The sequence below is a fragment of the Podarcis melisellensis genome (genome assembly GCF_964234715.1).
Source record: "Podarcis melisellensis genome assembly, chromosome: 9".
Lineage (NCBI taxonomy): Eukaryota > Metazoa > Chordata > Lepidosauria > Squamata > Lacertidae > Podarcis > Podarcis melisellensis.
Window position 1 is genome coordinate 5,969,936 of NC_138541.1, and position 15,502 is coordinate 5,985,437.

Genomic DNA, 15,502 nt, shown 5'->3' on the forward strand with positions numbered 1-15,502 from the left:
TGTGAGCAGGTGTCTAGAATTTCAGTCTCGGCAACTGATTTTCATGGAGTAAGACCACTCTGCTCCTTAGGCCTGACGCTCAACCAAATCCATGGAGATGTTTTTGCTAATAACTCCAAAAGCAGAGGCAGAAGTCGAAGCAGGAGAGGGGCATGGGGGAGGCCAAAGGTGGTGAAGAGGCACAGCTGTCTCCCCATCCTGCCATGACAAGGTCTCCTCTTCCCCTGGTTTCCAAGAACCCGGAGAGGCATGAAATGGAGTAGCAAAAGCTCTACCTCTCTTTTAAATCAGAACCAGTGAGGGCAGTGAAGGTCCTGTGTGAGTGTCTGGAGGCGGTGGGAGGATGGATGGCAGGTAACAGATTGAGGGTGAATCCTGACAAGACAGAAGGACTGTTCTTGGGGGACAGGGGGAGGGCTGGTATGGAGGACTCCCTGGTCCTGAATGGGGTAACTGTGCCCCTGAAGGACCAGGTGCACAGCCTGGGAGTCATTTTGGACTCAGCTGTCCATGGAGGCACAGGTCCATTCTGTGTCCAGGGCAGCTGTCTACCAGCTCCATCTGGTACGCAGGCTGAGACCTTACCTGCTCGCAAACTGTCTCGCCAAAGTGGTGCATGCTCTGGTTATCTCCTGCTTGGACTACTGCAATGCGCTCTACATGGGGCTACTTTTGAAGGTGACCCGGAAACAGCAACTAATCCAGAATGTGGCAGCTATGCTGGTGACTGGGAGCAGCCGCCGAGACCATATAACACCGGTCCTGAAAGACCTACATTGGCTCCCAGTATGTTTCCAAGCACAATTCAAAGTGTTGGTGTTGACCTTGAAAGCCCTAAATGGCCTCGGCCCAGTATACCTGAAAGAGCATCTCCACCCCCATCGTTCAGCCTGGACACTGAGGTCCAGCTCCGAGGGCCTTCTGGCGGTTCCTTCCCTGCGAGAAGAGACGTTACAGGGAACCAGGCAGAGGGCCTTTTTGGTGGTGGTGCCTGCCCTGTCAGATGTCAAGGAAATAAGCAACTATCTTACTTTCAAAAGACATCTGAAGGCAGCCTTGTTTGGGGAAGTTTTTAATGTTGAATGTTGTATTGTCTTTTTAATATTCGGTTGGAAGCCGCCCAGAGTGGCTGGGGAAACCCAGCCAGATGGGCGGGGTATAAATAAATAAATTACTACTACTACTACTACTAGTAGTAGTAGTATTAACAAACAGGCACAGTCTCAGATTGCTTGGGAAAGAGCCAGAAGAGGAGGAGACATAGCCAGCTCTGGGGAGGTGGGTAGCTTCAGGGAAGACCTACTGCAAAAGAGTTTTGCAATGGTTAGTATCCTCGTGTGTGGTCACTGAACAAACACATGAACTTTCCCTTTTACTCTCTCCCTGCTCAGATGCCCTTTTGTAGTAAACCGCAGGAGATCTCCATTCTGGGCGCAACACAGTCCAGCTTCTGCCTTTTGAGACATGCATACAAGTCATGCTTCTCAAAGAGGAACACAAAATCTTGATTGAGAAATCCTTTTCCAGCATTGAAAAATTCAGACAAAAAGCAAGAAGGGGGCGGAACCCTTACAGATTCAATAGTTCAGACATTTCCTCACTCAAGAAAGAGCTAATTGATACTTTCACAGTGTGTGTATATATATGTGTATGATGTCTGGCAACTTTTTCTTTTAAAAGGAAGAGTAATTTAATTTGATGTGTACATTAAAGCTGGAGGGGGGGGACTGTTATCGTGATTAATTTTATTATTATGTTTTATGTTTTTATTTTTTTGCTCCGTAAAATGTGTTCTTAATGTTGTACACCACCCTGAGACCTTTTGATAAAGGGTGGTATAATAATAATAATAATAATAATAATAATAATAATAATTTTCCCCCTTTAACTGCTGCTAACTATTGCTTCTTAGGGTTCTTCCAAGTGATCCCGCATAGCTGTTTTGATGGCCTATAACAGAAGACAATAAACTTTAGCCTGCTATCTGCATTATGCTTTGATATTTCATTAACTACCTTTGATGACCTGTGCCACGAAACAGATTTAATGAACACTCATATCAGAGAGCTCTGTGAATTGATAGCCGTAGCCTTTCATATACTTACCTTTTATGCTCTTCCACATCCTCTGTTTAATGCTCCTAACCCTTCTTTTAGTCTTTTATATATACCTTCTGTTTTAATAATTTTAGCTTGTTCCAAAACGTTTTACAGATTTTAAATGATTGCACCGCACTCTACTTATGCTGGTCTATGACCGTAATAAAGATTTGATTGATTGATCGTTAACTACCTTGGAGACCAGTACTGTCAGAAAAGTGACATATAAACTTTACAGGAGAACAAAAGCCACGCCCCCGTTAAAGGCTTGCAACTCTCTATGCCTCTCTTAAAGAGCCTGTGCTCCGTTTACGCAATTCAGTGACAACATATGTTTGCTTCCTGTGCAGTTGCAACAGAGAAGAGTTTGCAGTTTGCAGTCCATGATGCATCCAGGAAAAATGGACGAAACCACACAGCCTGGCTTTCAAACCCTTTCCAAAGCAAAGCCCTGGGCAGGGTTGGAGGATGGATGGCGGCTAATGGATCGAGGTCGAATCCTGTCAAGACAGAAGTACTGTTCTTGGGGGACAGGAAGCGGATAGCTGTGGAGGACTCCCTGGTCCTGAATGGGGTAACTGTGCCCCTGAAGGACCAGGCGTGCAGCCTGGGAGTCATTCTGGACTCACAGCTGTCCATGGAGGCGCAGGTCAATTCTGTGCCCAGGGCAGCTGTCTACCAGCTATGCTGGTGACTGGGAGCAGCCGCCAAGACCATATAACACCGGTCCTGAAAGACCTACATTGGCTCCCAGTACATTTCCAAGCACAATTCAAGGTGTTGGTGTTGACCTTTAAAGCCCTAAATGGCCTCGGCCCAGTAGACCTGAAAGAGTGTCTCCACCCCTATTGTTCTGCCCAGACACTGCGGTCCAGCACCGAGGGTCTTCTGGCAGTTCCCTCATTGCGAGAAGCAAAGCTACAGGGAACCAGGCAGAGGGCCTTTTTGGTAGTGGCGCCAGCCCTGTGGAATGCCCTCCCATCGGATATCAAAGAGATGAACAACTACCTGACATTTAGAAGACATTGGAAGGCAACCCTGTTCAGGGGAGTTTTTAATGTGTGACATTTTAATGTATTTTTAATCTTTTTTGGAAGCCGCCCACAGTGGCTGGAGAAACACAGCCAGACGGGCGGGGCACAAATAATAAATAATTTATTATTATTATTATTATTATTATTATTATTATTATTATTATTAGCAGCACCAGAGGACTTCGCATCCTTCTGCAGCATAAAACTGAGTGGGTGGAGTTTACCATGACCATCTGCTATTTTCCGCTCACCGGTTGAGGGTGGGGGAACTGCCTCACCACCGGTGAGCAGAATTTGCAAGACGGGATTTTTGTCTGCATGGACACCCCTGCACTGTCATATTTGACAAGGGAGGGGGCGAGTGGACTAAAATAATCTCCACAATTTTCTAAGCATTTTAAGCCATTAAGCCCTTGATCTCATTATAAGGAATTAGAGGCCTTCATTCTTCTGCCAGCATTTTTTTTTAAAAAAGAGGCCTTTGCAGCCAAAAAGCAAAACAACACACACACCCTGCTAGCCTGCCACACACAAACGTTCCCATGATCAACGGCGCCAAAAGGATCCTACTGCGTAACAATCCACAGCTGAAGAATTATCCTTTCGTCACCCTGCAGGGCTCCTCCTATGGGATGTTGGACTCCAAAGTCCATCAGTCTCTGCTGGTAGCTGGAGATAATAATAATAATAATAATAATAATAATAATAATAATAATAATAATAATTTATTTGTACCCCACCAATCTGGCTGAGTCTCCCCAGCCACTCTGGGCGTCTTCCAACAAAGAAGACAACAGGAACATACGAAGTGGTCTTAATGCTAACTTGGTGTATTGCATATACTGACTCGCAGGGATTTCAGACAGGCTTCTCTCTTAACTTTGCACCTGGGAGGGCTGCAGTAGTCTGCAGAAGGCTGCAATAATCTCCGTCTGGATGTTTATACAGTGGTACCTTGGTTCTCGAACGTTATCAATTCTGGGACTCCCGGAACTGTTTGAAAACCAAGGCGCGGCTTCCAATTGGTTGCAGGAGCTTCTTGCACTCAATCGGAAGCCGCAGCAGCCGCGTTAGACGTTTGGCTTCCAAAAAATGTTCGCAAACCAGAACACTTACTTCCGGGTTTGCGCCGTTCAGGAGCCAATTTGTTTGGGAACAGGAGATGTTGTAGACATTGTGAAATGTGTGTGTAGACCTCAGGCAACACACAGACGCCACGACTGCTTATTTTGAGGAAATCAGATGCGACCCAAGACATATAGCAGCAGTTAGGGCAGTGAATGACCTATTGCACTGCTTTGAAATTACTGGCACGCAACAAACACACACCGCAGTACAGCTTCTGGGATCCCCACGCAGCTGCCTGGCTTAAATAAATGAGGAAGGCAGGGGAAGAAGAGGAGATGTACAAGCATGCACCCAAGATGAATTCCTGCCATAGTATGGGGTAGCTTGAGAAACTCACCAGCGTCATAGAGGCGAGTTCTTAGGAGAAAACATGCCAGGAGAACATTCTGGGCGCCTGGCAACACAGCAGGGACTCGGCATTCCATGACGATCCGGTTGCAAGTCTACAGCCTGAAGGCACCCAGGTCTGGGATCTTGCTCAGCGCCTGTGTGGGAGGCCATCCAATATCTTCCATGCATGCTGTCTCGAGAGGTATGGGAGAAGAGGCAGGAGAGAGTCGCGATTAAATGATTCAGGGTTTTCAACCCCAACGAAAACGGGGTGTTGCTTCACTCGCAGATCTGCAAGCTTGGCAGGACTTAAGAAGGGCCCTGCTGCATCAGACCCAAGGTCTGATCCTGCTTGCACCGTGGGCAAAGAGATGCCGTTGGGAAGCCCCCAAGTGAGGCATGAAGGCAACAGCTCTCTGCCACAGGTGTTCTCCAGTGGCTGGCATTCTTTCTGACGATGGAGGTTCCAGGTAGCCATCGTGCGATCAGTTCCAGGCAATTCAGAAGCTCTGCTGGGCTGTCTTCCCCGAGTATCCATTATTCTGAGAAGGGACTTTTAATGATGCAGCTAGAAGGCTGATCGCCGAAGAAATGATGCTTTTGAATGATGGTGCTGGAGGAGACTCTTGAGAGTCCCATGGACTGCAAGAAGATCAAACCTCTCCATTCTGAAGGAAATCAGCCCTGAGTGCTCACGGGAAGGACAGATCCTGAAGCTGAGGATCCAAGACTTTGGCCACCTCATGAGAAGAGAAGACTCCCCGGAAAAGACCCTGATGTTGGGAAAGATGGAGGGCACAAGGAGAAGGGGACAACAGAGGACGAGATGGTGTTCTCGAAGCTACCAGCATGAGTTTGACCAAACTGCGGGAGGCAGTGGAAGACAGGAGTGCCTGGCATGCTCTGGTCCATGGGGTCACGAAGAGTAGGACAGAACTAAATGACTAAACAACAGCCTAGGGTTTTACAAACTCTGCAAACTGCATGGGTAATTTCTTCCACAGCTCCAGTCTCCCACTTCCTAGCTTGATCTACAATTCGCCTTAATGCTTTTTACAGGCACCAAGGACACACACACTGAACTGAATGCTCACAGAGGAGACTGGCTGTTGCGTCTCTGCATGAGTTCCTGCCCTGGGTTTGCCTTGTTCTAAGCAGCAGGGATATCCACATCAGTGATTCGTGCAGAAATTTGGAGACGCCACAGTTCTGTGGAACAGCATGGATGTGGCATGCTGAGAGCTCCAGGTGCGTTCCCCGACAGGCCCAGTTAAAAGAGATCTGGTGGCCGATGTTGGAAAGAGTTCTCTGCCTGAGGCTGTGGACAGCCGCTGCCATTCATCGGAGACTAGTAATGGGCAGCTGCATACTCCTTTCCTAAGACAGAGGATGCTCCAATAAAACAACTTTTGGCTGCAAGGAGTGATGTTTTCATGCAGCGGTGCAGAGGATTGTGCTTCAGCTATCAGACGTTTTGGAAACAGCTGCTTTATAAGCCATCAAGACATAAACCACAAGAGGATAGATAAAAGACTTAGGCCGTTCACGGAAAACAGCTCATAGCAAGCGCTTTTCCACTTCCAAGTTATCTCTCTCAGCAGTTAATTCCAAAAAGAGCCTTGAAAGAGTCTGCGTGCGTCCAGATTTCTCTCTCGGTACAGTTACACACGAGTGGAGCATTTGTACCGAAACAAATTGCAACCATGCTTTGCAGGTGCAACACTGCGGCTCTGAGGAGCTGCCATCGTCAAAGCACCAAGTTCTGCCATGCAATTTAGCTACCACTGCACTTGGATCACTTTAGAGGAGGGAGGAGGAGGAGTTCGGATTTGATATCCCGCTTTATCACTATCCAAAGGGGTCCCAAAGTGGCTAACATTCTCCTTTCCCTTCCTCCCCCACAACAAACACTCTGGGAGGTGAATGGGGCTGAGAGACTTCAGAGAAGTGTGACTGGCCCAAGGTCACCCAGCAGCTGCATGTGGAGGAGCGGAGACGCGAACCCGGTTCACCAGATTACGAGTCTACCACTCCTAACCACTACACCAATCTTCAATTGAATTCATCCCCAAGTTTGCAAGTCTCGATAGGAGCTTCTAGGCCAGCTACAAAGATTCAATATGGAAGTATTCATCCAGTTCCAGCTCAGAAGGACCTCAGCCAAAAACAGTTTTGGCTTCAAAAGTCAGGAGAGTTTAGTGTGGCTCTGGATGACTGGGAGGGAAAAAACCCATGCATTCCCCCCCCCCAAAGTGCTAGAATAAAGTTAGCAATAGTTGTATGTCCCTTAACAAGCCACACTTCCAGTGTTTGAAATTACCTGGGTACCAGGCTACACCTGGCTTTCAACCACTTTCGACAAAGTGAAGAAGACGGCTGGGTACCAGGAGGGTGCCTGAAATGTCCAGCATTGGGATACTCTTGGATTTGGACTGTTTTCACACACTAGCACCCCATGCTGTAAAATTCCATCCGTTATATTTTATCTGCACAGTTGGAATGAATTTCTGGGGCCAAATTGCTTTTTCTGTGCAACCTGAGCAGGAGCAGTGAACAATGGTATACAGTGGTACCTCGGGTTAAGTACTTAATTCATTCTGGAGGTCCGTTCTTAACCTGAAACTGTTCTTAACCTGAAGCACCACTTTAGCTAATGGGGCCTCCTGCTGCTGCCGCGCTGCTGGAGCACGATTTCTGTTCTCATCCTGAAGCAAAGTTCTTAACCTGAAGCACTATTTCTGGATTAGTGGAGTCTGTAACCTGAAGCATATGTAACCTGAGGTACCACTGTAGTTAGTTGTTGTAGCTCGTCTACAACAATTGCCCCACTGCCCTGCCCACAGTTGTGAGGAATATTCTTATATTATGAATGATCCATGTCACTGATAAGAAAAAGAGGTCAGAACTGGCCAATATATACGTAGACTGTCCCTGGTTCAAGTGACTTTTCCTCAAGTTCTCAAAGCTCTTAAACCAGCTCAAGGTTGTCATCTGAACTAGCCAGATGTTCAACTGAGAATCAATCACAGCCACGCTATCCTTTGAAAAAGAAGACTTGAGATCCGTCTTGCCCCAAAATGGCAACTAGACATTTTGTTTTGGTGGCTGCAACCTTGGTTTAAGGAACCTAGCTTATATATCTGAATTTCTAAGCAGTCCAGCATCAAACATTTATACTGCAAGCTCTGTGGGAAAGGAAACTCGGGCTCTTCAATCTTAGTCTAGTGTTCGTAATAATAATTTAATAATATTTTAAAAATTATTTATACCCCACTCATCTGGCTGGGTTTCCCCAGCCACTCTGAGCGGCTCCCAACAGAATATTAAAAATGTGGTAAAACATCAAACATTAAAAACTTCCCTAAACAGGGCTGTTTTCAGATGTCTTCTAAAAGTCAGATAGTTGTTTATTTCCTTGGCATCTGATGGCACCGAATAAATAAGAAGGGTGAAGCAGAAAGGGTAATCCCTTGGCACAGAAGTGCGAGTGTCCGAAATGCACAAGGCTTAATGCTGTTGCAAAAAAAAGTATTCACTGTTGACTCCCCCCCCCCCCAAGACAAGCATCAATTAAATTCCATTTGCACACAGTAGTTCTGCCAGACCCGCCACCCACCCCATGGAAAGAAACACAGTAATAATAATGAGATGTGTGACCAAATCAAACATAAACAAAGACGCCATTGCAACACAACAACATCCACTTACTTTCTCGTTGCATCGTACCGAATTACATAACCGACCTGAGCACGTGCAATCGACAAGTCAAAACATTTATACGCAAGAATCCCGGCAAGAACAATCGGTTTTACTTCCCAAACACTTACAGGCATGCACCCTGTCCAACTGTAGGTGGATGTGGCAATTTCAGAAGCAGCCTTTCACGAGCCGAAAAGCACCCACGCAAACCAGGTGGCATGGGAGCAATAGTCACAGCTAGCCAGGCTACACACCGACGCAAGAACAGAGGCTCCAAAATAAACGTACATTTATTCGTATGTTAGCTCAAAACCTGAACACTCGTGAGCCAAGGCCACAGTCTATAGGTGGATAAAACTCTGTTTCAGTTTCTTTCGTGTTGCAATCATAGTCAGTCACCACATTCCTGCCATTTTTATTTTATTCTTTTAAAAGTCATGAGTTTGGTGTGCTTTTCCTCAAATTTATATGCTTTTGTATGCAATTTTGCCTACGACATGCATTTTCCCCAAACAATCCCTTCTGGCGTAATGAATTCCATGTTTTGTTTTGCTTTTTACTAGTCTATACATTTATATGTAGGCTTCCTCTTTATACACGCGTTTTGCAGCTGAATAAATTATTATTATTATTTTTGCAAAATTCAGAGAAGCGTGATATTTCGGAAGGTTGCTTCGCTCTGATTTGCATATTATGTATGGAAGTGTGAATGAGGGAGGTTCTCACGAAAATGAGAATTAAGCTCTCCCATCGATAGTCAGGGATACCCTGGCCAAAATTCCACCATCAACGGGGGCAGAGGCAGGTCTTTTGCAAGGGTTCGCCAAAAAAATCATTGCCAGATCCAGCAAACACGAAAACCCTGCAATTTTTATAACCCCGATACCCTCCACTTGCAAGAGGATAGTGCCAGATGAAAACAGATACACCAGCTTTCTGTTATGCAACCTAGGGCGTCTTGATGTGCAGAGCGAGCCAACCCAACACATCTCTTGTTGCAGATTTGGCAACAGAACCCTCCTGGAGATAAATGGGGGGGAAATCAACCTAGAATTCAGAACTACCTATAAAATGGAAAGCACTCCATTAAGAGGGTTAGCAGACTAGTTTTCTCTTCCTTTTAAAAAAAAATCTAAGAGTTTAAATTCAATCTGTTTGATATACCTTAAGAAGTTCTAAGTGTATACTTTTAATGTGTTTGCATATTTGGCTGTATCCAAATAACTCATACTCTGAGTAGATCCTTTAAGTCAGTCAATTCCACTGATTTCAAGAGCTCAGTTCTTAGGATGACTTAGATAAATAAATCCAATTTCATTTGAAACCTGTTTTTTTTTACCCACACCTAGTCCAATTTTTTAAATATTTCGGCTCACGTCAGTTATGACAGGCGATCCCGATCTCAAGATACGCAATGCTGTGCCAGCCAAATTAAATACAAGTAGCAGGAGAAGGCTAGCATTGAAACATGAAACACATATTATATCTACATATCTATATAAGAAGACAAGCACTGCGCTTTCTAAATGAATAGGTACAAGTGGAAATGCAGTTATAAAGAGAACATTTCAAGAATTCACCACTCTGTGATAAAGTCAGTAGCACCACCAAGTTAAACCTGACCCACAAAAACGCACCCCCCTTTTTTGCACGAAAAACCAAACGTGTTTTGCAGTTGTAATAAACCTGGCAGAGCCTGCGTTTTTAAAGTCACCCACTTCAAATCCAGACAGCCAACCAAGCCTTGATTCTCTCAGAATTAGGAACCCTCTCGACCCCCAAACACAATTCCTTCAATCTCTTCCGTTGGCCCTCCCTGCCTTTGGTTAAAGATCCGACTTACAGAAAGCTGGACATCTGAATGGAGGAGGACATTGAGACAGCGTTTCGAAAACAAAATAAAAACAGAACGACGGCTCAAAGATAAAGCGCAAAACAACAGAAGCGGCGAAAGAGAGAGAGAGAGCTCCACTAACCCCGAATCCCACTGGCCGCGAAAGGATGGGCAGCTGGAACGAGGCTGGGAATTAATACAGAGCGCAAGAGCCCTGACGAAGCAAGAAGGGGCTGTTGACTGACAAGCACATCTGCTCCAAACCAGGGTCATCGCTGTCTAAGTGGACACAGGATGCAGTGCGACTTGCATCAGCCTCTGATCAATCAGGAAAGATATATAGTGGTACCTTGAGTTACAAACGCTTCAGGTTACAAACTCCGCTAACCTGGAAGAGTTACCTTGAGTTGAGAACTTTGCCCCAGGATGAGAATGGAAATTGTGTGCCAGCAGCACAGCGGCAGCAAGAGGCCCCATTAGCGGAAACCACGCCTCTAAGAACAGTTTCAGGTTAAGAACGGACCTCCGGAACGAATTACGTTCGTAACTAGAGGTACCACTGTACCAAGTTGGGTACAGAGCCAGGCTTGAGGCTCTTAGGTCCAGTTGCCTTAGGGACCACCTAACCTTTCTATAAGGACGCGGGTGGCGCTGTGGTCTAAACCACTGAGCTTCTTGGGCTTGCCAATCAGAAGGTTGGTGGTTCGAATCCCTGCGACGGGGTGAGCTCCCGTTGCTCGGTCCCTGCTCCTGCCAACCTAGCAGTTCGAAAGCATGTCAGAGTGCAAGTAGATAAATAGGTACCGCTCCGATGGGAAGGTAAATGGCTTTTCTGTGCACTGCTCTGGTTCGCCAGAAGCAGCTTAGTCATGCTGGCCACATGACCTGGAAAAACTGTCTGCGGACAAACACCAGCTCCCTTGGCCTGTAAAACGAGATGAGCGCCACAACCCCAGAGTCGTCTGCAACTGGACTTAACTGTCAGGGGTCCTTTACCTTTGATGGTTGTCCGTGCTCCCTAAGCTGGTGAGGCTCATTTGACAGTGACATGAAGCACTCTTGCCCAGTGCAATGATCCTCCAACAGAGATTTCAGCAGGCGCCTTCTAAAATATAGGAAGAGAGACTCACAGGATCAGGCAAGCGGTCTACCTACTCCAGCATCCTGCAGTGGCCAGCCAGCACTCTCCCTTCCTGCACTTTCCAGAAACTGGGATTCAGGGGCATAATGTACAGCAGGACATTCTATTATTAACCTGTGCACATTTGCTGAAAACCTTTCGGGCTTATGCAGACAATCAATAAAAACTTCAGTTAGCTGGTGATCTGCAATATTAAATTGTGTGTGTGTGTGTATGTGTGTGCAATTATACCTGTTGTAAACTGATTTGATTTTTTAAAATGAAATTGAAGTACAGTTGTACCTTGGAAGTCGAATGGAATCCATTCCGGAAGTCCATTTGACTTCCAAAATGTTCGAAAACCAAATTGCGGCTCCTGCAGCCAATCAGAAGCCACGGAAGCCCCGTCGCACGTTCGGGTTCTGAAAGAATGTTTGCAAACCAGAACAATCACTCATAAATAAAACAAATACCATCATCTGAACAAAGGTCGCTTGCAAGCAATGAAAATATTGGCAATTGCTTTCTCCTCATCTCCGTAACCTGCCCAGGGTAGATAGCAAATGGGTCAGCAAGGACTGGGTCCTGCTGGACTTACGATGTTGTGCCAAGATTTCCCCCTGCCTCCCAGCTGACCGGGGTCTTAATGGGCAAAATGCCCTGTCTGTCCGTATGCACTGCAAGGCTCTGATGGTAAAATCTGCAGCTGCGTTACTGCATACTAGCGTGTAGAGTCAGATCAGGCAAAGGCTTTTCCCACCCGCCCTCCAGCCTGAGGAGCCTTCAGAATGGAACTGCCACCACAAGCCTTTAGGCGCATGTGTCTTTTAATGAACTGGTGTGTAAGATTATGAGTCATGGGGGTGGGAAGGCTGAGTGTACAATTTCGGCAACGCTTGGTTTATTTTTGGTTGCTGGCTTCCTAAAGTTGCTAATATTGCTTTGCAGATTATGAATGATGCAGTACTTTGTGAATCTAGCAATACGAACTTCTGCTGTAACATGTACTCTTCAGCTTGTGATTTTAGTAGTTTTGTGAATAGTGGTTTTTTCTTTTCCAAAATCAGAATCGTAGAGTTGAAAGGAGCCCTGAGGATCATCGGGGCCGACCCCTTGCAATGCAGGAACATGCAACTGCCCCATACGGGGATCAAACCTGCAACCTTGGCATTATCAGCCCCACGCTCTAACCAACAGAGCTACTGATGGCTTGTTTATTATTCGACGCGATTTGAGTTGCATTCGTGATGCTCTATTATGTGACTGTCGTTTGTGAGCCGCTCTGCGATTTGTGTGAATGAAAAGCTAATTCATAATAATAAAAGATGATGATGATGATAGATCATAAATGAAATTAAACCAGATTAGGGGCTGCTGCTGAGGTGGCATGTCTCAAGGACTGCGAGTCGGTCGGAGCAAGTCGCCAGGTATAGTTGATTGCTAACTTTTGAGCTTCTCATGTAGAAACAGCTATGTAAAGGATATTGCGGTGGAGATGTTGCAAAATAAACTGGTTTATCCGAGCTCCCTTGCCCTCTTATGTAACCCGAACGGCTGCTTTTCTGTTTGAGTTTACTATTTTATTGCAACAAGACTCCCATCTCTAGCCTCAGACGGGCCTGCCTGGGGGAAACTCTTAAGCAGGGCCCAAGCACAACTCTTCTACAAAACTGTGTGTCTGGGGGCAAAATAAACAACAACAACAACACTTTGTCCATCTGACTGGGTTGCCCCAGCCACTCTGGGCGACTTCCAGGATATACAAAAACATAATAAAACATTAAACATTAAAACCTTCTCTATACGCCTTCAGGTGTCCTCTAAAAGTTGTATAGTTATTTATCTCCTTGACATCTGATGGGAGGGCGTTCCACAGGGCGGGTGCCACCACCGAGAAGGCCCTCTGCCTGGTTCCCTGTAACTTCACTTTGCACAGTGAGGCAACCGCCAGAAGACCCTCAGAGGAGGACCTCCGTGTCTGGGCTGAACGATGGGGATGGAAACGCTCCTTTAGAGGCTGTTTAAGTAACACCCAAATGCCTTAGGACCACAGGAAGCTGACAAGCCAAGCAATTGTCCCATCATTCTAACCCAATGCAACCAGGAGTAGCAAAAATGGCGCCCTCCCCCAAGATGCTAATGAACTATAATTTCCATCAGCCTCAGGCAGCATGACCAGGGGCCGGGGGTGATGGGAGCTAGAGTTGACAACATCTAGAGCAGTGGTCCCAATTGGTGGGCATAACCCACCCAGGGGGTCCTTCTACCATAGATATCAACATTTTCCCAAGTAGGGGGCCCATGGCTTGGCTTTTGAAAAGTGGGTGGTCTGCAATATGTAGCTGGGAACCACTGACCTAGAGGATACTGGCCTACTCTGACTGTCAGCCGATCCCCACAGCCTTGGGACACAGGTGTTTGGCATCGCCTGCCAGAAGGATCAGGTAGCAGGAGATGCCAGGAACTGAACCCAGGACATGCCACCTGCAGAACGTGGAATGCACATTCCGCATGTACATTCCACTAAGCCACAGTCCATCCTATTTTTAACAAAGGAAGCTGCTGTGCAGGATATTTTAGAGGCTGTAATAACCATTAGACATGACTGACCCAGTTTCCAACGCCACATTTAAGCATGAAGATACATGACTAGAGGCAAGCAGCCAAACATTACGCTGCCTGTTTCTGAATCGATGAAAGATTTCCTCGTCTCTGCGAGTTACCTTCCCCGCATTTCCTTCTCCCCCAGGTTTGTTAACCTCCGTCTAAGTAGTACTATTCAGAAGTGCAGTATAGGCTCACACAGTTGGCTGCTTCTTCATACACATTCCATGCAAATAGAAAGAAAGCCTTTCAGGGCTCTTTCTCCATGATGTGCTACTTGTCTGCATGCAATGTTTTTGCTTATATGGCAGAGAGGTCCAACATGCAAGCTCCTAAGTGCAGCCTGAGCGGGTACAGCCCAAGCACAGGCTGGCCACCTCAGTGGCAACTAGGCTAAAGCCTCCTCTCATCTGCCCTTCTCTTCCTCAGAAGCTGATGCCTTGTCTCTCTTTGCTCTGCCCTCTTCATTCCTCTCCATGTCCTGGGACACCAGGGGGAGGGAAGTTGGTTGCAGCAGGAGGGGGAGAGTCCCTGGATTCATCTTCAGCAGTCTGACTCATCTCTGCCTCTTGGCTCCCTGCCTCTCCAGCCTCTGCTTCTGTCTCTGGACTGCTGTCTGGCACAGCCTCTTCCTGCTCACTAAACCCTGTTGCCTCTTCCGACACCTTCTCTTCCCAGTCTGCTCCCTCTTCTCCCTCTGACCACTCATCGCCATCCCACCACCAATCCCCGGGCTCTGAGCCTTTTCTGTTGGGGGTTCCCCACCACCACCATTCTTCTGCATCCAGCCACTCCATAATAGCAGACCAGTCTCGTGCAACCTGCTGCCCTCCAGGTATTTTGGGGCTGCAATTCTCACCAGCCCAAGCCAACAAAACTGTGCCTGCTATGGCTAGTGAGAGTAGCAGTCCCAAACGTCAGGAAGGCACCAGGATGGCCACAAGGCTGAAGCTTTGGAAGTCGAACAGAAAATTATTATTATTATTATTATTATTATTATTATTATTATTATTATTATTATTATTTATACCCTGCCCATCTGGCTGGGTTTCCCCAGCTATTCTGGGCAGCTTCCAAAAGAATATTAAAATACAATAATCTATTAAACATTAAAAGCTTCCCTAAACAAGACTGCCTTCAGATGTCTTTGACTTCCAAAACGTTTGAAAACCAAATCACAGCTTCTGAATCAGAAGCTGTGGAAGCCCGATGGACGTTCGGGTTCCAAAAGAATGTTCACAAACAGGAACAATCACTTCCGGGTTTGTGGCGTTCGGGAGCCAAAACGTCCGAGTTCCAGGGTGTTCGGGATCTACGGTATGACTGTATCATGAACTGGATCTGCTGAAGCATGCAACCACATCCAAGGGAGGCTGGGCTTGCAGTTCTTTGAAAAGGAGGTGCCCGTGCCAGATGGCAAGTGGCATTTGAAATTGGAGGGAGTCCCATAAGCGGTTTGTGATAAGGGTTGGGCGTCTACTGCTCCAGAAAGGGGGAAATTGAGAGCCAAGACGTCCACTGGGCACACCTGGAAGAAACTCCTTTGGAGGCTGGCCAATAAGCACAGGCACGGCTCAGCCATAAATAGAACAATGAATGGTTATTATTATTATTATTATCATCATCATGGCTTAGAATAGAAAGAATGGGAGGC

The 15,502-nt window shown here is 46.5% G+C and overlaps 1 protein-coding gene across 2 annotated transcripts in view; it reads right to left on the reverse strand.

Annotated features, from left to right (window-relative positions):
* Positions 1-10,380, reverse strand: part of RNF24 (ring finger protein 24) — a 57,464-nt gene extending 47,084 nt beyond the window's left edge. The window contains exon 1 of one of the 2 annotated variants that reach the window (XM_081925462.1): positions 10,267-10,380. Coding sequence is in view for 1 of the 2 variants with exons in the window: in XM_081925464.1 (XP_081781590.1) it covers positions 10,134-10,165 (32 nt within the window). In the remaining variant the exon portion in view is untranslated. Of the gene's footprint in view, positions 1-10,133 lie in introns of both variants that reach the window. The other variant, XM_081925464.1, reaches the window with a different exon arrangement.
* Between the last annotated feature and the right edge of the window lie 5,122 nt (positions 10,381-15,502).